The 22614-nt window shown below is 32.5% G+C and overlaps 2 protein-coding genes across 2 annotated transcripts; one reads left to right on the top strand and one right to left on the bottom strand.

The window, feature by feature from the left end:
* Positions 1-2328: 2328 nt before the first annotated feature.
* LOC108772294 (thiamine transporter 2) lies at positions 2329-6093 on the bottom strand. The gene is made up of 7 exons (XM_018537801.1): positions 6075-6093; positions 5615-5809; positions 5147-5531; positions 4192-4608; positions 3336-3528; positions 2653-2788; positions 2329-2584 (listed from the first exon to the last, which is right to left on the bottom strand). Exons 2-7 carry the CDS (start codon positions 5735-5737, stop codon positions 2396-2398), a joined length of 1443 nt encoding a protein of 480 aa, XP_018393303.1. The 5' UTR covers positions 5738-5809; positions 6075-6093; the 3' UTR covers positions 2329-2395.
* A 2740-nt stretch (positions 6094-8833) lies between these two features.
* Adcy8 (adenylyl cyclase 78C) lies at positions 8834-21679 on the top strand. The gene is made up of 19 exons (XM_018537800.1): positions 8834-9473; positions 10157-10404; positions 10503-10660; positions 11203-11392; positions 12298-12482; positions 13064-13265; positions 14294-14452; positions 15168-15397; positions 15569-15705; positions 15943-16264; positions 16395-16601; positions 16827-16924; positions 17379-17903; positions 18047-18400; positions 18492-18729; positions 18803-18929; positions 19492-19598; positions 19806-20069; positions 20411-21679. Exons 1-19 carry the CDS (start codon positions 9415-9417, stop codon positions 20627-20629), a joined length of 4029 nt encoding a protein of 1342 aa, XP_018393302.1. The 5' UTR covers positions 8834-9414; the 3' UTR covers positions 20630-21679.
* Positions 21680-22614: the final 935 nt, after the last annotated feature.

The raw sequence follows: 22614 nt of genomic DNA on the forward strand, positions 1-22614 counted from the left end.
TTTAAGAAACAATCAAAATTTGATTAATAAATAAATTAATTGGAAAAAAATTGTTTATTTAATAATAAAAAATTTTTATTACTGAATAACATTTTTTTAAATTTTATTTTAAAATTAAACTGATACGAAAGAATTGTATTTGATTGATGAGAACTCAATTTAATGAAACATTACAATCAACTTCTAATGGTCTTCCAGAATTAAAAAACAAGTATAAGGGCAAATAAAAGCTATACACATAGCGCATCGATTTCTATGCAGTTATTTATTCTTGTCTTTACTAGTTTATTGTTTCAAATAATAGACTCAGCATGATAAAAGTTGAATTATTGTTCGCGATCAAGAAATTTATAAATTTTTGAAAATTCTATCTATAATGTATTGTTAATTCAATAAAATAGCAATCACAAATCACAAATTCTTGTCTATCTTCTGCAATATAAAGTGTATTGAAAATAAGTCCATTAATATACTTAATAATAATAATTTTATTTTATTTAGAGCACGTAGATTTCTTTTTTGGAACGTTTAAAGATTTAAAGATTTTATCCAAATATCTAAAAAATATATATAAGTTTATAATTTCTTTCTGTCTTCTGATCAGAGGATTATAAACTTGATAAAGTGGATATCTTATTATCCAACAATGATTTTGTGATTGAAATATTTTATATTTTTATAAAATTGTTGAACCGATTCTTACAAACTATTATATCTGGCCAGGGACATAAGAAAAGATTTAAGAGCTTAATTACACAGTCTAAGATTCGTATTTCATTTAGATATAGAGTTTATTCAACAAAATAAATTATATTTTAAATACAATAAATCAACAATGAAAACATATTTCAAAGTAATTTCTTAAAATGGAAAAACTTTATAAGTACGTTATTTTATTATTATTATGCACAATTGAAAAAGTGTAAAGGTAACTCACTATCGTTACTGGTTACTTATTTGTAAAGTAACTCGTTAGTATTATTGTTACTCAGAACATATCGAGTCATTACAATTTCCATTATACTTTGTTATTTTAATAATTTTTATTTTAAAAAGATATTGCACTAATTGACTAGTTCATTACGAGAGCTATAATGGTTTTAGTAATTAATCATAACATCAAACATATTACTCCCTGTTTTTAAAACTTGCTTATGTTCGTTCCATATGTGCACTGAAAAAAATTGTTTAATTGATTAAATTAATTTAGTTTGTCTTTATATCTTTTGATGAAAAATATATATATTTAAGTCAAACATTATATTTGACTTAAATATATATATTTTTCATCAAAAGATATATTTAACGAAAAATTATTCAACGAAAGAAATAAAGGCGAATTTATAATACTATTTAATTCTTTGGAATGATATCTCATTTTAAACAGTGAAGATTTTATCACCCTTGTAAAAGAGTTTCAATCTTTTTAATAGCGAGATTTTACTGTTTAGAATGAGATTCTGCTTCAAAAAATTTAGAGAGTAAATTAATTTAGTCAAACGAACAATTTTTTTCTCGATGAATCTTGTGTGTACAAAACGATATGATAAGAATAACGATCATACACCGTTATGTAAAAAGTTGCATTAGCGTTACCGTTACTAATAAAAAAATACAATGCTGTTTCCAACTCGTTACTAAAAAAAAAGTAACTGTAACGATAAGAAGTACAAAAAGATTATTCTCTAATCAAAATTATTATAATTTTTTTTTTAAGAAACTTTTTGGAAAAAATAGATAAATGCAGTCAGATCGTATTATATTGCAAATGACTTAATTATCATTTATCTTTTCGTTACGAAGCAATACTACTAGACTAAAACATCAAAGTTTATTATTTCTCTCAAAATTAAAGCTAATAGTGAATTTGTTGGACGTACTAGTGCGCATTGATCGTTGTACACTGATTTGATATGATATAAAAGTGACATTAGTAAGTATTTTGATTTATAAAATACATATTTTACTTAATACATAAAATATATTGTGAAAGACTTTACTATTTAACTCGTTTCTATATTTATATTGAATACACATCTTTAATTTGCGTATGTCGATGGTTTTAGTATGTTTCAGTGCGCACTGAGTGCATGCAATCGAATTCACTATAAATCTTGAAATATTTCACTTTTCCAAAAAAGCTATTTCTAAAATTTTTTTAAACTATGAATTATCGTCATTCACTACAAAAAATATCTAACGATCTCACTATTAATATTATGCGTATACTGTATAACGATAAAATCTTTGTATAAAGTTTCTAAAAATAATGATACGTCGCAAAAATAATATAATAAAATTGTCTTATAAAACAATAATTGCGACGTGGACTAACTCAACGTTAGAAAACTGTACATAATTCGAGCTAGAGTTAAATTATGCTAATATGTTTATCTCAACTGCTATCATGCTTCGGTTTGGACGGTTCAACGGTACTCGTATAACTCGCGGATAGAGATTTATCATCATCACTGATCCACACGTGGAATTTTGTGCCACTTTGATAATGCTGCACGACATTAATGATACCCATCACAATGTACATCATGGCTAGAACTAGGAAATAGCTGCCGTAGATAAAAAACTGAAATGCAAACATTATTTGAGGAGATATTCGATATCCAATCTTAAAGTATTTTCAGTATATCGTACTTGCTGTCTAATATTTAGCATAAGCGTATTAACAACCACGAGCGTCAACAAACTCTGTGTTAATAGTGCGAGAAATGTATTCATGCCGAACACAAGGCCATAGCTATCCTCAGATATATACTTGGCGACTTCGAAGCTACGAACAAGCAAAAATAAAACAATTTTTAATTTCTCGCTTTTTTTCCTCATTTATTCTTACTGTAATTTGAATAAAATCAAGAATGTACGATTACAGTCAGTAAAACGTTTATTTTGCAACCATTGAAAGTTTATTTACAATTGGATTATACTTTTAGATCTAGAGAGCAGTTCTATTTCAGCGAAGAAAATTTTCGACAATTGCAGAATAAATGTTCTACTGAACGCAACTTATCACCATATTTTCAAATCTAAAGATTTGAAAATTTAGCTACAGATCTGAAAATATAATTTTGTCAAACTATCAAAATATATACACAATTGCATAAAAATCTCGAACATGATGTGAACATGCTACAAGAATATAACCAGTTGAGTATCTTACATAATTATTTTGACCCAAATAAAACTATTTTCAGATCTGTATCTATATAGCTGAATTTTTAGATACTTCAATATAAAATCTGTTTTCCGTGCATCTCCGATTAGCTTAATCGTTCGATTAAGTGTATGATTAATCAATTTTGCTTAATTATTGCGTTCACCTTGCAACAGTAACCATGGTGTGATAAATTACACCGAATATGACGTAGCCACAATACAAAAGCCAAATGTTGTAGCTGTAAGAAAATCCTAATAACATACCACCTTCTAAAAGCGAGAAAATCGATAACATTATATCTCCTAATAGAGTCCAGTTTAATTGTATCTTCCCTACATAAAATACGGTCGCTGCACCTGATGAAAATAAAGAATAAATTAAAAAACATAATCATAGCTTTTACATAATTTTATTTAATTAGTCTTTCTTAATCGCGCTCTTTCATCTTTATAATCAATTCTAATTGATACTTTTGAGACTTTCACGAGTATTTTTTTGAAAAAGCTGTGCAGTTTGCAAATTTTTCTATCTTGATACGTCATTTAATTTAAAATTTTGTGAACATTGTAGAACATTGTATTAATGCTTCTCGCCTTAATGAAGTGACTTGCAATGTTCACGAAACGTTTACTTAATATCAAGATGTAGAGATAACTTGCAAAACTTTATTTTGAATTAAGACTGTTTATTGCTTTGATGTTATCAACTATTTCTATTAAGTCATCTTATCTTACACAATATGTACTTATATTTTAGATTAGAGACAAAATTACTTCATTCTTAGCAGACATTAACGGGGTTGCAATAATTATTATCCTCTTATCACGATAACATTTAAATTAGAAAAATTGAAACTTGAACTAAAGTATTCAAGAAAGCAACGCAATTTACCTCGCATCAATTCCATTTGTAGATACAACTAATTGTTCTAAATTAATTCATCGGAACTGATATTTCGATTTTACAAAACTTAAATAAGATATGTGTTTTACTAAAAATGGTTGAAGCTTCTTTCTTACCCACGATTGCATAGACGAAGTCAACGGCACCGTTATAGATCATATCGCCTGGAATCACTGCAGTTTGCCATAGTAATTGACTGTAGCTGATGACCTGCAAGTAGCCGCAAGTAGCCAATGCCCACCAGACCGACCACTTGGCCACGCGGTAGGTGGTATAAGCTTGGACGAAATGTTTCCACAACAACGCATACGCATTTCTGATCTTGCGAAGCAATCGTGCGCTAGATACTATGAAACAATGCTTTGTTTTACCATTTTCGACATCAGGTGATTCTTGCAAATTGCTGGAATGTTGTAAGTGATAATCGAGAGTGTCTTTTCCTTGCTCTTTCTCAGTAACACTGCTGCGGTGAAAATACATCGAATGATTTACGGAAGGCAAAAAGAGCGCCCAGATCGTCGCAAAAATATTAGCTGGAAAATAAAATTTGTAACATTGTGTTATTTATATAATTATTTTATATAATACAATATATAAAGAATGTCAATATTTATAAATATATCTCATATATATATATGATATATTTGCAATAATCCGTAACAGAAACATACAAGTCTTGATAATCATGGGAATAATTTGAAAAATCGTGTTTTCTCAAAAAAATTTTCAACGCGTCTTTAAATATTTAACAAACTTTAGAAACAATAAATTTTATCAATTATAATAATTTTATTTATGTTTTTCAAACAGTCTTATACTGTAGATTGAGAATATATAATTGAACTTAAAGAAAATTAATTCTTAAAGAAAATAAAAACTAATAACTAAAAATTTTAGTAGATCCCAAGATCTATTTCCTTTAACATGTTCTTTTAACATAATAAAAATGTCTTCTTATTATGGGTTAATCAATGTCATTACTTTGCACAAGCTATATAGAATTCTATGCAAAATGATTAAGTCACAATCAGGCAGTTTGATGTATGCATTAATTAATCTTATCTTGCGTACCTGAAAGAGTTATAAAATTGAGCTGATGATAATCTAATAATTCGAAGGAAGCTGTTAATTGCGCTACAATACCAGACATGCTACGGCCAAGCAGTACGGCTGCTTTAGTATGCCCTGTTACTTCTTGATAATGTTGTTTATCTACTTTGGCGTATATATAAGTATAATAGGCTACTTCTGTTGACATAAACACGCCGTAAAAGAATTCTACAATCTGAAATACTATCACAGTTTTGCCGAATATTATCATGATGTACGTGACGATACCAGAAAGACCACATAATACAATGATAGGCTTGTATCTAACAAAATCTGTGATCAAGAAGATAAGTATCAGCATTGCTAAGTAACTATACGTGGTCACAGGATAAATATCTTGATTTACCTGAAAAATTGAACGTATTGTTAACAATTTAATTATTGAATGGACATAAAATCAATATAACATTCAATATTTCAAAAACTAACTTCCTCCTTTGTAAAATTTTTCCATGGTCCAGTTAAGTAATCTGTTATAAATGATTCAGAAGGTCGAAAGTCCTTAAAACATCCAAACACGCACAAAATGCACGAGATTTTGATCCAATGCATTCTACTATGTGAATGCTTGCCCGTTGTTTAATCAATTATTTAAAAAATTTAATAAAATCTTCATTGCATCCTCTGTAAGAAAAGAAAGAAAACATACATTAATTTATTGAAACATATAATCAGTATATAAAAAAATAATATAAATATATGTTTTAATATATGTTTATCTAATAAACAACAGTATTCTAACAAAACATTTAATACAATAAAATAAAGTAATTTTTATTTAACATCTAGAAATTTTATTTTAATTTCTTTTTCAATTCATTATTATAATAATTTCTCGTATAATATAATATTTGTTTTTATTAAACTCCATATACTCTGTTGCAATTACATGTTTCGAATATATTCTCCAACTATGTTATTTTTACAAATTTCTGTACAATTTTGCACGTTCACCCACGCTGTACCGTCCACTGCCGTCGACTACTACCTTCAAAATGAATCTTCACATGTCTAGCTGACTTGGCATGAAACAAGATTAATTTAAAAGTAATAGAAGGGAAACTCCAAAACTGAGTTTAAATTACAGCGCACCTCAGTGAGGAAAATTGTAACACAACAGATCATGAACGAATAATGATAATGAAAAGTTTAATATATTACATTTATAAGTGAAAAATTTCAATATTTTTAAATTTTGCGCCGAACGTTATTGTATTCTAAAAATAAAATTGTATAAATTACAAAAATTTAAAATATCGGATTAGCCACATCAATTTTTGTATCTATTGTCGGTAATTTATCAGCATTCTTATTGCGCGCGTGTATGTGTGTATGTGTGTGTGAATTTAACTTTTATTAATTTATAATTTAAAAAAATAATTAAAAAGTTCAATTTGTTTTTAATTTATATTTAAAATTTTGTCGTTGTAACTTCGAAAATTTAATTAATTTTGAATTTTTTTATAATATGTATAATATTTTTTTGTATTAATTATATGTTAATTTGATGTTTTTACTTACATTTTTATTTCTATGAAACCAACTTCTCATTCTTCAATAATATGTCTCGATCAATAACAACGAGAATGGATTTTTAATTCGAACGAAATCCACTATGAGCCACCACTGTCTCTATTTTAAAATTGGGATTATATACGAATTGATAATAATAAGTTAGGCGGATATTATTTTTCAGTAGTATAACATTGTAATACGTGGATCTTTATATATACACATATATATTTTTTAAATAACAAATTCAATTAATTGCATACATTCACATTTCATTAATACTCAACAGCGAGTCAAAAAGACTTTATCATTTCTAACAATAAGTAAATACTAATGTAGAGTATTAAAAAATTATTACATAAGGAATCTCCTTTAAAGTACAATATAACAATAGCAATATTATTTTGAAATGTCGGCTACGCGCCGACAATCGCGCCCCTTCTCCGTATCGGATTCAGGGGGGATGAGCCAACGATGATGGGGGATGCGGGTTGAACTTTGTGGACATCTCATAGATCCCGCTCGTCGGCTTGTCAAGAAGCGCGCGCGCAATTTTCGAGTTTTTCCCGCAATTTATGGACTCGATGCCAGGACGTGATAGAAAGAAGCGCCTTCGGTTCCTTTGCTAAGAATTGACAATTAAGGTAAGCTACTCACTATCGTATTTAAAAAGCACACTTTTTTTTTTATTGAAAAGCATTAATCCAAAAAAATCCTCTGCTTATGTAACGTGCGACATTTATTTCATACTTACTTTCTGATTATACATTCCTGTTTATTGAAATTGTAACGCAAATAAAAATTCATGGATTAGACATACAAAATTTATTTTTTAATCCTAATCGGTTTTCACACGTTCAGTATGAACTTAGACTCGGATTTTCTTTGAGTGCTTTGTGAAAAATGGATTATAACAATTTTTTTTCAATTTTATAATAATTTAATTAATATATAATTAATAATATAATTTTTGAAATTTATAATCTTATTCTTCGGATTTTGATTTTAAAATGAAAAAAACAATTGTTCAGTTACGTTAGCAAAAAGATTTTAAGTAAAACGACATTAATTAGATCCGTGAATTATTACGGTGCGAAAAGTTTGGTTTTACTGAAGTATCTTAAAATTTAGCTACAGATCTGAAAATAATTTTATTTAGATTACTTAAAATAATTACCTTAAAGAAATTTTGGAGCTAATATCGGTTAGGATTAAATTAATTATTATAATATAAATTAATATAATTAATGAGAGATAAAGAGAAAGAAATGAAATTTATTGCAATTACAATTTTTTTATATTTCAGTTTCGATAAACAGTACATATATGTATAACATTCACTTTTTCATCTATCTGTCGTATTCGCGATTAAACACTTCATTTCTTCATCCGAAAACGCGTCGAGTCGTGATGAAAATAGTAAAGATATAAAAAAAGAATCAGAATCTCAGAATTCATGTTTCGCAAAAATACGAGATGATTGGTGAAAAAGAAAGTGTCGCAGATTTATTGTCAATTACTAAGAATTACTAAGAATTAAAAGCTATTATGTAATTAATTAATTATTAATTTCTGAACATTACGCTTATCGAATTTTCGACTAAGAGGATTTTATCTTGTTAGTTTTTTAAATAAATTTTTGTGTATTATATAATTTCAATTCATAATTTGTATATATTACATAATTTTTTATGTACACTTATCATATATCACTGTATAAAACAATATGCACAGACACACGCACTAAACAATTATGTATATAGAAAATGAAGCAATAATTTATCTAACAATGAGATCTGCGAAAGTGTTCCTATTCTATTTTGATGAGCTTTGGATATGTTGTTTTCTAGACAAAAATAAGGGGCACAAAAAAATTTCTGAATAAAAATTCTGAATAAAAGTTAAATATAAATTTAACTTTTATTCAGAATTTTTATTCAACATTTTTTTTTCAAATATTTTTTTTATCTCTTACAGTTTCAACAATGTTTATTTCAAACCAATTTTCTTCAAAGAAATATGCTCCTCAAAAGTGCGATTACACCCTTATTAAAAAATCCCTTATTTCTGTTAACAATATATTCAAAACTTATTAAAATCGGATACGGATACTTCTGGGTTTCCTCTTGTAAAATATCTCCAATACTATAAATTAGATATAATTCGTCTTTTGGTGCCACTTCTTTTTCGTCACATACCTCGTATGTCGCGGAAACACGCCGTCGCGTTTGATTTTAATATTGACAAAGAAGTTGATAACACTTAAAGCCGTTAAAGGGACACTTGAAAGTGTTAGAGAAAAAAAAGTACGTAGGCGTCCCCGTGGAGGCGTTTTCGTCACGACCCGATACGCCCTGAGGAGAAAGGAAAAGATATGACACTTCGATCAGACGCCTCTCGCATCCCGCCGGTCGTGAAGCTAAAGAGTCAGACCGGATCTTGTTGAACGAGTCGATCAACCGCCGTCGTACGCGATCGCGATCGTGGATCGACTGATCTCTCTTGTCGGAGTCTTTTATTGCCGGAGAGTTACCGTCTCGTGAAAAACGACGTTCGCCCCGCAACGTCGCCGTGGTGCGAACAAATCGTCGCTTCTTCGCAGTCAGTTTCATTCAAGGTGTCTATGAACAATGCCGGATGACGCTAAGGCACTTGTTGCCTTACTGACGATCACAACGTAAGCGGTCAATCGTGATCCGCGGATCATCGGGGAGATAATGATTACAGAACAGACCTGGAGCATGATGCTGGACAGCGATGTCACGAGCATCAACGAGTGAGTACTCAACTCGCCGTCTTCTTCATCCCTCCGCGAAGTGTGAAATTCGCTCGATCTGATCGAGAACAAAGAGATTTTACTTATTAAATTGCATAGATTCTGCTTTCACGGGAATTATTTGAAAATTATATTAAAATTTAAAAACAATTTTTTGTATGCAGTGTCTCAATAATATTATATATAAAAAAATAATTTTGCAAGTATCAAAAAAATTTCAGGACATTGTTTAAACATCCAAAATTGTGATTCTATTATTGAATTTGCTAATTTTTAAATTTAAAGACTTAAAAAATTTAATAAATGAAAAAAACAAACTTAGAAATATTTTAACTTGAAACTTAGAGAAAAAAAAGTACGTCCATTGGACCCCTGATGATGATGATCACCGAAGATTAAGTGTCCTACATAATTATTTTGATGTCCTCTCAATAAATTAATTTTTAAATCTATATATATATATATATATATATCTGGTTAAATTTTTTAATATTTTAACAATACCGTTCTTTCCGTGTAATTTATAAATGAAACAAAACTAAAACGCGCGCGTAAAATATTTCTCTTTGTAACCATATAAGAACACATTAGTGGGCAAATTTCACACTGCACAACGCTATGAATCTTTCTTTTTTCGTCATAATTGGCGAATCGATACATTACGCGCGATAATCGTGGGTCAGGTCGAGCATTTCGCCGAGGAAACAGTTATGGATCAAGGCGGTGAAGAAATTGACCTCCGAAAGGCTGGGCCGGGAAGGACTGGCGGCGTGGGAAGACCGGAAGTCTAGCACGGATCCTGAAGTCGCTGCCGAAGCGAAGGATGACGGTCAAGCACTCGCCGACAATGATGAGACCGAGAAAGCGGAACCGGAAGCCGCCGACGGAGCAGAGCAGGCCGTAGCCGATGAGGAGGCTCAGACTCAATGTGGTACGAGAAATCACGATCCCAGAATGTTTTCCCATTTAATCCGACACAAAAAATTGAAAGAGAAAAGACGGGAAATGTGCGCGATCTTGTGGTTTTAGATGTCTTCAAAAAAGGGATGCTGTACAAAGGAATATTCTTGCCCTCGCTGACCAACAGTTTTCATAACAAGCAGCTGGAGACGTCCTATCTACTCTACTCGAATCGACAGAGACAGAAGTCCCTGATTATGTTGAACATCGTGGATTTAGGCTTGAAGGTAAGTAACTCGAAAAAGCACGAAGAATAAATTCAAATTAATTTTATATTCATTAAAATCGCGAAAAATTTAATCTTAAAAAAAATTAATTAATTAAAATTAATTATGTAGACTATACTTACGCAGAAATTCATGTTTTGTTTCAATCTTTAAAAATCTACAAAAGTTTCAAAAGTCCCTAAAAGTTTTATAATTTACAATTACATATATTTATATTTTGTATAAAATTAAACAACTATAAATATAGATACTCTTTCTAAATCCTGTAGAGTGAAATTTACTCCAAAATATTCGGAGTTGTTTGAAAAAAAACTTTTAATTAAAAATATATTCTATCTTATATTTTTATATTTTACAAAGTTAAACAAACTTGTTGCATGATATAATAAAATTATTTAATTTTATCTTATATATAATCAAGATTAATCAAATTTTAAGTCGCTCTTTAAAATTCTATTGTATAAAGAATAGATAATAGAAGATTCTTGATAAATAAATGTTTCCTCTGATATGTGATGGAAGAGATTTTTATCGCGATGCAGATCACGTTAACGGCGATCTGGCTGTGGCAACGAGACTCGAATGGCGGAGGACTCATCGAGGGTTTGTCGTGGGCCGCGTGTTGCATGGCGGCGAATCTGGTGATCTGCGTGCTCGGCTGGTGGCGTTGCTTTTCTAACAATTATCTGTACTGGGCCTCGATATTCACTTGGTTATTAATAAACTCTCAAGGTGAGGCCCACGCTACTTGTTTCTGACCTATCGATTCCCATAATTATAACTAGATGCAATTATAATTACTTGATTTGGAAATAAACTAGTGCGAAAGATTTTATTCCTTTTCCATGAAACTCGGTTTCGTAAACAAAATTATTGATTTAAGAACCTAAAAAAAAAAATTATGCTGATATTTTTTCTCTTCAAAAAGAATCTAGGTATATAAAGAGGCCACGATTGTTTAATTTAATTTTGAGTGTAAAAATTTTGGAACTTAATAACTTGGCTTTCAACTTTAACAAGGACGACAAAACTTTTACATCGTTCTAAGCAATTTCGCCGTATCGATTTCGCAGTTGAATCGAATGGCGTCTTGCTCTGTTGACCAGCTAAAATCGAGCAAACGTTTATCAGAGCGTGAAACAAAGCGGAGATCGAGCTGGTAATTTTATTGGCTCATTCTATGATGCTCGTATAGAAATAATTGTTTAAACAATTCCCGTTTGCGTCCAAGTCGTTCTTGTTCTATGCAGAAGACCGTCAAGGCCTGAGAATATGCAGAGAAACGTTCTAATAAATGTTCCCAAAATGTATCTCGGACAAAGTGTTCTGTGTGGGGTATTCCTGTATTTCTCGATCGAGCATGTTACACTGAGAGAACAATAATATGTAATAAATATTTATTTATATCAGTTGAATATTTCCTAAATGTAAACATATTTATTTGGTTCAAAAATTAATAATTTAACTATTATATTTCTTATTTAACAAATATGTGTTTTCCATAAAAATAAATAAATGTTATACCAATACTATTCAAACAATTACTTATTAAAATTTAATTAATTTTTCTCTCAGTGTACGTATAGGAAGACAGAACAGAATACCTTGGCAATGTCGCTTCTCGTGGCCCTTTGCAGGTTTCATAGGTGCCGGTCTGAATTTCACCACGCAGCAGCAGCTTATGTGGTACATACTCTTCGTCGTATACGCGCCCTATGCGATGCTGCCTCTACCGCTGCGATGGTGCGTCCTCGCCGGCTATGGAACGGCGCTAACACACATGGTGATGGCCGGTATAAGTCTCCTGCGGGACTCTACATACGTGAGAAAACATATCGTAGATTAATTTCTGAAATTTGCATTTAAACTTATCTCAAGAGATTTATTTAATTCATTAACTCTCTTGTTTCATTTTTCGAATAAAAACCTTATTAAAGATTAAATAATTTATTCAAATAATTTCACAGTGATAAAAGATCCTTTATTATGTATAAAACTTTATTAAATTCTTAAATTTTTGTAAATTTATTTTTTATGTTTAAATTTAATTTCTGATTTAGTTTGAATCCTTAATTTCTTAATCCAACTGTAAATACTTATTTTGTTTAGCTTTGCTAAAACTTTCATTTTATTTAGCTGTAATTATACTGAGGAACAAGTATTGGCAGCAAATGTTTTTCTAAGTTTTATTAATGCCATGCGAAAGTTCAATTTTAAGCTTGAAGACATTCAAAGCGGAGTTTTTAAATACTAAAGAGAATTTTTTTTAAATATTCTTTTTCATTGTATAAAGCCCTATGAGAAACTTCCTTTATTTGTTGAGATATAAAAAATTGTTTGTTCCTCAGTATTATTTTAACTTAATTATTTTAAAGTCTTGAAATAATCTTGACTTTCTTGCAGTTGCGTGCAGACACCGCGTGCATCATCCGCATGCTAACAACAAATGTGCTGTTGTACCTGGCCGTGAACCTGGCCGGCATGTACACCAAGTACTTGACGGATCGGGGACAACGACAGGCTTTCTTGGAAACCCATCGTTCCACAGAAACGCGACAGCGCACGCAGAACGAGAACAATCGACAAGAAAAGCTATTGCTTTCAGGTAAAAAGTAATTTCGTGCTATCTCACTTTCTCTCTTTTGTACTTAAAATTACAGTAAAATTATCTATTTAATGATTTTAACATTCTGAAACATCTTGGACGTGAAGTAAAAATGCTTAAGTTAAGTTCCTGACGAAGTAAGTGTGACTTCTTCTTTCTTTGTTTGAAATAGCTGAAATTATAGAATAATTGCGAAGCTTAAGGCGCGAGAGTTAATTTTTATACCGATATTTGTCTTAAGCCAAAGCTTAAAGAAACGAGATTAGAGTATCCTCGGCGATTATCCCTTTAGTAAAACTGGAGGAAATCTTTGAGAGCATCTCTCGCAGCTTTCGAGGAGAAAAGACGACGCGAAGCGTCGCCGCGGGGTTGTAACTAGGCTGGGTATTTATGTGCATATTTATCGTAACACGCGGTGGGTAACTCGCTGCCGCTCGTCCGTGTAACTTGCTCGGCCGAGTGTCAAAAAGGGTCACTAGACACTCTCTCGACCGATTGCGTCGGTTGGACGCACGTTTTTCCAATAGCCTTTTGCGTGTTATGTCGCCGATCCCACCCGATATATCGATCCGCCGCTCTTCGTAGCGGCCGCTACTAAAATATACCCCGTTGTCGGGGTACATTACGCTGGATTACATAAATACCATCTCTGACCCACTATCATTTGCTCTCGTAACGCCATAGAATTGTTTGTTTTCAGTAAATTCATGCCAAAATAATGTCAGCGTTAGTTATTCAAATCATAAGCCAACGAGATTACGAAGCTTCCTAATAGTTGAACTTCAAAAGTGGAAATGAATGACGGAGTCCTGTTTTTCAGATTCAACTTCGTTTGGATATGTTTCGCTTTCACATTTAAGAAAATTAATTTGATGGATACTTAAGGAAGAATGTTTATCTCGTTAAAGATGAAGAATCTCTAGTCCGACTCGGATTTTGCGGAATCTCAAGCATTTACATTTTTATATTTCACTATCGCATTAATATACGTATTATGAAAGGATAATCAATAATTAATCCCGTTTAAGTGTTGCCCGACTTTGTCGCCAAGGAAATGATCCGCGATATCTCCCGCGAGACGGCACGAGGTGGGACGATATCGTTCACGCCGAATCAGTTCCACCGGATATATATCCACCGTTACGAAAACGTCAGTATCCTATTTGCTGACATCAAAGGATTCACGGGTATGCTGTACTTGGCTAAGAGCCTCGATGTAGAAGAAAAAATTTCACTAAATTTAATGTATACAGGAGATAGACAAAATAAATGTATAAACACCTAAAAAATACATTTATTTTTGTTTTATTAATAAGAGGTTGATATCCACCATTTACTTTTAAAACACATTCTATTCTTGGAATAGTCACTCAATATTAATTGGAACGTTGTACTATTCTTTTCATAGAACATCTTTTAATTATTTATATGTATGATATTAGAAGAAAGAACTTTCTTCTTCCCTTTTTTCTTTTTTCAAGTTGTCTTCTTCAAAATCTTCATTCTAACATCTTTCCTAATCAATGTAATTGTCTGATTTAAATATCATTCGTAATTTTTAAGAGAAACAGATTTCCTCTTGCAATATTTTTTAACTAGTTAGAAAACGTTCTATTAAAAAAGTAATATCGCACTGTTCTTACATTATTCAAGCATGTATGACACTATTCCAAGAATAGAATCTTTATTAAAGATAAATGGTAGGCTAACTTCTTATTTATATACCAAGTAGATGGTATTTTTCTCAAGTATTTATGTTATTCTGTCTATCCCATGTATAATATATGCAAGTATTATACGTTAAATAAAATATAATATTTAATGAATTAAATATATAAATTATGTAAATTGTACAGAGCTGTATGAAACGCATGGTGACGATTTACAATAATTTATTCGAAGCTCTGGCGAGTCAGTGCAGTGCTCAAGAGCTGGTAAAGGTCCTGAACGATCTCTTCGCTCGTTTCGACAAACTCTCTGCAGAGAATCACTGTCTGCGTATAAAGCTCCTCGGTGACTGTTATTACTGCATTTCTGGCCTGCCAATCGCCAGAAGCGATCACGCTCACTGTTGCGTCGAGATGGGCCTGCATATGATAAAGGCCATACGAGATGTTAGATTTACCACGAAGGTACTGATATTTCTCCTATATAATAACTTTATTCATCAAGTATCTTAAAAATATCTAAAGTAAAAATGAAGTAAACTAACGAAATATTAATCTAATATCTAAAATATAAATATAAAATTTATATTTTAAACGTATTTAATTCGAAACTTCTTTTATCTTCCTCTGGCCCAGGTGGATTTGAACATGAGAATAGGAATTCACAGTGGATCAGTACTGTGCGGAGTGTTGGGTTTGCGAAAATGGCAGTTCGATGTGTGGTCGTACGATGTGACACTCGCAAACCATCTCGAAAGCGGAGGAATACCAGGGTATAAAAAAGAAATTTATAATACAGAGCGTATATCACGTATTACGACAGTAAAGGATTAATAATTTTTATTAAATATTAATTTACACTCAAATTACCTATCCAGTTATCTTTAAGAAGATATATATATTTTTACAATTTTTTTAAGACATTTAATTTCTTAAATCTGCTTGATCTCGTTAAAATCTCATTTGGTTTACAAAATTCACAAGTGAAACGAAAAATTTTCTTATTACAGAAGGGTACATATTTCTGCCGATACGCTCAAGTGCCTGAATGATGTTTACGAAGTGGAACCCGGCTATGGCTGCGAGCGGGACAATTATTTAAAGGACAGAAACGTTGTGACGTATCTCATCAAACAATTGGAGCCCCTGAAATCCAGACGAAGACAATCGTCGAAGCCGAAAGTCTGGACGGAGGAAGAGCTGGCCGCAAACAAGAACAAAAAGAGCTTCAAAGTGAATCCACATGCAACCGTGAACAGTAACGCTCCCGCACCAGGTTCCATGGATGACGATATCGGGGTTGATTGGACACCTGAAATTCCGTTCGAGAATGTGAGTGTTAAAATTATATTAATTATTTAATTATAATAATGATAAACTAGATGCATTATTAATTGAATTAATAGCAATGCAATGTGATTAGTGACAAATGTTATTTATTTTGTTTGTCCTATAATTGTAGCTAAACACGGCTACATCGGTGAGTAACTTGGAGTCCGAGTACTTAGAAGAAGAGAATGGTCAACCAGCCAAACCAAGCAGCAAAGCAGCCTCGACGACAGCCGTTGAGAAAAAGGGTGCTATCGAGACTGCCAGTAACAAACGTATGAGATCGGCAAACATAAATACGTGGACGTTGCGTTATAACGACGAGAGTCTGGAGTCCAAGGTGAAATCAATTTTACTGATGCACTGTTATCTATTGTCTTTATTGTTAATTGTATAGATTTGTCTTGATTTAATAAAAAATTAACACGTATAGATCCAAAATTTTGGAAGATTTAAAACAATTTTTTTAAATTTTTATCAGAATACACAAATTTGAATTTTTCATTAAAAGGTGAATTATGGAATATTTATTAATTAATTAATTATCTCGCACTTTGTTCTTTAGTTCGATCAATTGCGAGAGGACATGTTCAAGTCTAATATGATATGCTGCTTCGTCATATGGCTTTTCATTGCCATTTGTCAGGCCATAATCTTGTCTGAGTGAGTAAAACCAAAAATTAATTTAATTAACAGTTGACTTCCTAGCTTTGGAAATATAAATTTTGCTATGAATAAAATATGATTTCTTGGAAAGAAATAATTCTTTCTTCATTATCTAATGTCTAAAATGTTTAAAAAAATTTTACAAAGTATATTTGAACAGAAACATTTTTTATAATAAAACAACATGCAACAATAAAATAGACTTATACAATATAATATATACCGAAAATTATCTTCTTGCTTTAGAAAGAAATTAAATCTTATTTATTTTTATACATTATTAATTTAACAGTTTATCTTATAGCTTAATTTATACATATGTATATATTCTAATTGATTCTTATTTAAATATTATTAATATTTTTATTATATTCTAATTAATATATATTATAATATCTAAGCCACGTACGATAACATTTTAATAACTTTGTTCAAATTCATCAATATATAGTTGCATGATTCTCCTGATCTCGTTGCTGGTAACCACGGTTATCTTGGTGGCGTCATCGATCTTAGTGATGGCGGAAGAGTTCAAGGGCATGCCAACGTATCTACAGCACACATCATCCATGCTGGTGCACAATAAAAAACACCGTACCATCTTCATCTGCGGCGTCATCACCTTGATGACGTTGACATCCATTATCGGCGTACTAACTTGTCCTATCACGGTACGTCCTTACCAGGAAGTGATGGTGCTCGAGCAACAGCAGATACCGACTACAATCGCGGCAGCACCACTTCCGCTGCAGGAGAAGTTGACGGCAACCACTGCGAGGTCGGGTCTGGACCACTTTGTCCTTACGTTCTTAGAGGCTGCTCTGAGTGATGAATCTACCGAAGGAGGAAAAATTGTTCCCTCGACAGAGAACAATACTCTAGAAACGGGCTCAAGTAATATTGAGCTGAAGTTGACCCGAGTGGTGAATGACAGGGAGCCCGGAAAAAGTAGAAGGGAATTTTTCAGATTCTACAGGTGTGTTTTGTGGATATTACATAAAAAAAGATCATGTTGATCATATTTATTTGCAAACGCCAGTTAGGAGTATATATTTATTTTATAAATTACGATAAATGAAGTTACTGATTATGACTTCCTGACAAATAGTATTATCATAGGTACGAGCAGCATTACGGGAAGCCGGAAATCGGAAGCCGGCATTACAGACGAGTCGCACACAAACGCGACATCGAAATAGGTTCCCAAAGAAAGATTCTCTCCGTAGTTGAAGAGGAGAATCAAGCCCGCTCAAAACGATTGGCTCTGATGAATCCTGATGAGCTTGAGGAGACCGACTGCATTCGGCCGGAGTACATGGTGTTTACGTGGATTTTGTGTCTGATCGCGCTCACTTCAGCCTTGAAATTGTATTACCTGGTGAAAACTGCACTAGCCGCAACGATCGTTTTGGTATACGCGGTGTTGATCCTTGTCGTGTGCAAGGATATGTTCACCGAGAGAGAAAGAAATGCGTAAGTAAAATTATTCTTAATGCTCTTTCAAATTAACGCTGATCAGAATGTGCAACATTCATCCCTCATATGCTCTTAATCTGTCTTCCAGATCGGCGATATCTCTACCAGCTCAAATGTTAACCTTCCTGACAGTTTTCCTCGTAATGGTGACGTACCATGGCAGATTAGTGGAGGTAACGTCGCGCCTGGACTTCCTATGGAAGCAGCAGGCCGAACGAGAATTGAGTGACATGATTGAGTCGCGACATAACAATATGCAGCTTCTGAAGAATATTTTGCCAGACCACGTGGCACATCACTTCCTCACGGCAGATCGTGCACCGGAAGTAGGACTCAATCTTATTCTTTTAACAGGCAAATAACAGCTGCGCTATTACTAATATCTTTTTGTCAACGTAGGAACTCTACTCGCAATCGCGGGACAAGGTCGGCGTGATGTTCGCCAGTGTGCCGAACTTCACGGAATTTTATTCAGAAGATGTGAACAAAGGAATGGAGTGCATTCGTCTCCTTAACGAGATTATCGGTATAGTGATTGTTGTTAAATTAACTGTTTATGATATTAAGATCAATATACAGAGGATAGACAAAATAATACGAATATCTAGCAAATACACTATTCATTTTACTACTTGTTTCATTAATAAGAGGTTGATCCATAATTTGCTTTTAATACACATTTTGTTCTTGTTGTAATAGTTTATACCAATCAAATCTACTATTTTTTTAGCGGAAGATTTTTCAATTGCTTAATAAATGATATATAAATGCTATATAAATGATATTGGAGAAAGAAATTTTTTTCTTACTCTATTTTCTAAAATTGTTTTCTGTTCTCCAAAACTTCAATTTTTCCTGGCCAACGCAATCGCTATACTATTCAAGTATGTGTAACTCTATCCTAACAAGATTTCTACATTAAAGACAAATAGTACGTGCACGCTATTAATTCTTATTAATAAAACAAGATAGATAGTATATTTCTCAGGAATTCATATTTCATCTATCTCTTATAGATACTCTTCGCATATGTTTTTCATATTTCATAATATTGATGTTTTGACATGTAATTTACTTGCAATATCTAGCTGATTTCGACGAGCTACTGGACGAGACACCTTTTCATTGCATCGAGAAGATAAAGACAGTTGGAGCCACTTATATGGCTGCGTCGGGTCTGAATCCCAGCCAAACCGTAATAATATAAAATATAATATAATGCACAATATATATATATATAATATGCTTTAACGAGATATACGAGGATGTTATAAAATCACTGAATGTTCTTTTTGTTAAATTCTCGGCTCATTCAGTCTTTTCTCAGTGAAAATTTCGAATATGTGATTAATATTCAATAATGCGCGTCAAATAATATACAAGAATAAAATTCGAATGGCAGGATAACAACGGCGACGACATGGAGCACTTGTGCAGGTTGGTGGATTACGCGGTGGCAATGCGCCATCGTCTCGAAGACGTGAACGTTCACTCGTTCAACAACTTCGATCTACGAGTAGGCATCAGCTGCGGGCCTCTCGTAGGTGGTGTGATCGGGGCGCGAAAACCAGTGTTCGACATATGGGGCAACACCGTGAATGAAGCTTCCAGAATGGACTCCACCGGTGTAATGGGCAAGATACAAGTTCCGCATGACATTGCTAGGGTAATAATAATAATAATAATAATAATAGCCATAATAGTGGTTTTTAAAAACTCACTCTTGAGTTTTTTATATATAGATTGTTCCTTTGTGGAAAAATATATTTAGATTAATGAAAAAACTATTGAAACGAATAGTATACAATATTCGATTTGAATGGTTTCAATGATCTCTAATCAGTTTTTTCGAGTAGTACTTTGTCCACGTCATTTGGAAGGTAAATACGGAGCGATATTTTAATAAAATTTTCATACAATCTGTGTTTATGCATTTCTTTTTTAGTTTCATATTTTATCGTCTAAAATAGTGAATCGTGTTAATTTATCTTCGTTATATGTGAACAGTTTCTAGAATCAAGGGGTTACCAGACGCAGAAACGCGGGCTAATCGAGGTAAAGGGAAAGGGCACAATGGAGACGTATTTTGTATTGGGCAAAGCCACTTTACAACAGGAAGGCACCCCCAGACACAGGAGTACCTGCCGCAGTCTTGCTGCAGTGGTCTATGGTGTGGTCCAGGCGCGTCGCAAGCAAATCAGAAAGCAGGCAATGCGAAGAACGTAGATCGAGAATCTCCAAGAATAAATCTCTGTATATTACTTTGCTGACGCTGCCAGATTGGTGCGGAAAGTCTCAATAATTAGAAATAAAGTTGCGCATTTACATTGCTGATCATCAAGGTAGATTTATGAAGCACATTTATTTCGTCTAGAAAGAATTATATTTCAATTCTCTTTTCAAAAATAAAATGTACAATACATACTGATAGTAAAATAACATATCGATATTGATAGAAAAAGCGATAAACTTTTACACCAATCTGACGGATAAGCGCGACAAGTATTTGAATACACATTCGGGTCTTGAAAAGGAGTTCTGTCCAATTTCCGTGTCATCTTGCCACAAAATATTAAATGTATATAGCACTTATAATAAATAATCGGTCTTATACAAACACGAGTTACGTCCTTTTTAAATGGAACTTTAATCACAATTTTTCGATTTTTACAGCAAAATGATTCTAACACTCGGCTACTTTGAAATGAAAAGAAAAATTAATAAACACCACTGTAAATATAACGAAGAAGCTGACGATTGTTAATTTTATCACAGAACAGCATCATAATATGCTCACTGTAAAAGGCATTATTATTACATTAATAATATAATTATTAATTATAGTCGGTGACAGGTGGAAATGCACAACGTCTCTGGTTCTGTGTAATCTCGTATATTACACATTATTACGGTAAACACAATATTTATAATCGTAATAATAATTCATGATAATAATGGCAATAATGATAATCATAATAAGGCTAGCTACAGGATGGCCGCCGCCGCGCGATTCGGACGGGCCATCGCACCTTCCCGCACCGATTCGATCGGCCGGTTCTGTACACGACTTTTACAACATACTTGAATAATTAATCTAATTTTACATATTAATCATTAGACAATTCATTACAATTATGAACCTAGTTAGAAGAACGTCACGACACGTAGGAAGGACCGCGCGCCTCTCTTTCCCTCAGATCATGCATCTGCTTCGCTTACCGTTAACCGATTATCATCAGCAAAATTTCGCATTCCTTAAAGATTTTGAAAATCTTTGAAAGATAAAAAATATTAGTTGTATGGAATTTTATTACAGAGAAATTTAAACAAAGAATTGGACATTATTATATGAAAAAAAGACAAGTCACGTCTTTTTTATGCAATAATCATTTTTTACGGAATAAATTTATATCTATATGAGATTTCTTAAATTTTCTGAATAATTAATTTCTATTTCAAATATCATTATATCCATTCTAATTTACATTATGGAGAATTCGTCACATTAATATTCAAACAGTTGAAACAACGATGGTTTAATCGCGATTATGAACCTTTTTTTGACTACTTTTGAGCCAATTAAATATTATTTCCTTGTCGAGGATGCTCGGAAAATTTTGCTCGAGTTACGAGTTGAGTGCCTTTTCCGAGGGACGAAGGAGGACTTGTTTCATTTAAGATATAAAGGCACTGTACACGTAATGAACATACAATTAGAAGAGCGCTAAAAAGGCGGTCCGGATGATGCTTCCTTGCCCCTCTTTTATCTTTCTCGCCTCCTTTCACTACCCCTTTCTCTTGACAGGTAAAACGTGCCTTGTTTAAAAATATCGCTTCGTTCTACAGTATCTGTCGCTTTAAAATATGGCCATTAATCGTGGCGTTTAAAATAGGAGAGCGGTTTCCTTCGTTTCTAGCTGCATTGGTCGAGACTAACTTCGTTCCTCCTCGTCTAGATTAGTCTAGCTTTATTTAAGGAAAAATAGATGACTATGATCGGATTGGATGCGCGGTAACTATTTATTATATTATTATTTTTTTTATTATTATTATTACACGAGAGGGTGAATTCTTGTAGGGGAAGATTGTGGAAAAGGGGGGGGGGGTGTATGGGGCGCGAAAACGATTGGTCAATGCGATTAGAAGAAAACGCTCCTGGCTTAAAGGTGGGATCTCTCACGTTTATCACAATTTGGCAGTGAACGTTTTCA

This window comes from Cyphomyrmex costatus, unplaced genomic scaffold, assembly GCF_001594065.2.
Source record: "Cyphomyrmex costatus isolate MS0001 unplaced genomic scaffold, Ccosl1.0 scaffold182, whole genome shotgun sequence".
NCBI classification, from domain to species: Eukaryota; Metazoa; Arthropoda; class Insecta; order Hymenoptera; family Formicidae; genus Cyphomyrmex; species Cyphomyrmex costatus.

What these genes read in the sequence shown, in the direction of transcription:
- Adcy8 (XM_018537800.1), top strand. Translation starts at nt 9,415, where the DNA reads ATGATTACAGAACAGACCTGGAGCATGATGCTGGACAGCGATGTCACG. An exon ending in GGAGGCTCAGACTCAATGTG is followed by an intron (nt 10,405 to 10,502) that starts GTACGAGAAATC and finishes TTGTGGTTTTAG; the next exon opens with ATGTCTTCAAAAAAGGGATG. An exon ending in TGACATCAAAGGATTCACGG is followed by an intron (nt 14,453 to 15,167) that starts GTATGCTGTACT and finishes ATTTATTCGAAG; the next exon opens with CTCTGGCGAGTCAGTGCAGT.
- LOC108772294 (XM_018537801.1), bottom strand. Translation starts at nt 5,737, where the DNA reads ATGCATTGGATCAAAATCTCGTGCATTTTGTGCGTGTTTGGATGTTTT. An exon ending in CTTCGTCTATGCAATCGTGG is followed by an intron (nt 3,529 to 4,191) that starts GTAAGAAAGAAG and finishes TATTTTCATCAG; the next exon opens with GTGCAGCGACCGTATTTTAT. An exon ending in ACCATGGTTACTGTTGCAAG is followed by an intron (nt 2,789 to 3,335) that starts GTGAACGCAATA and finishes GCTTGTTCGTAG; the next exon opens with CTTCGAAGTCGCCAAGTATA.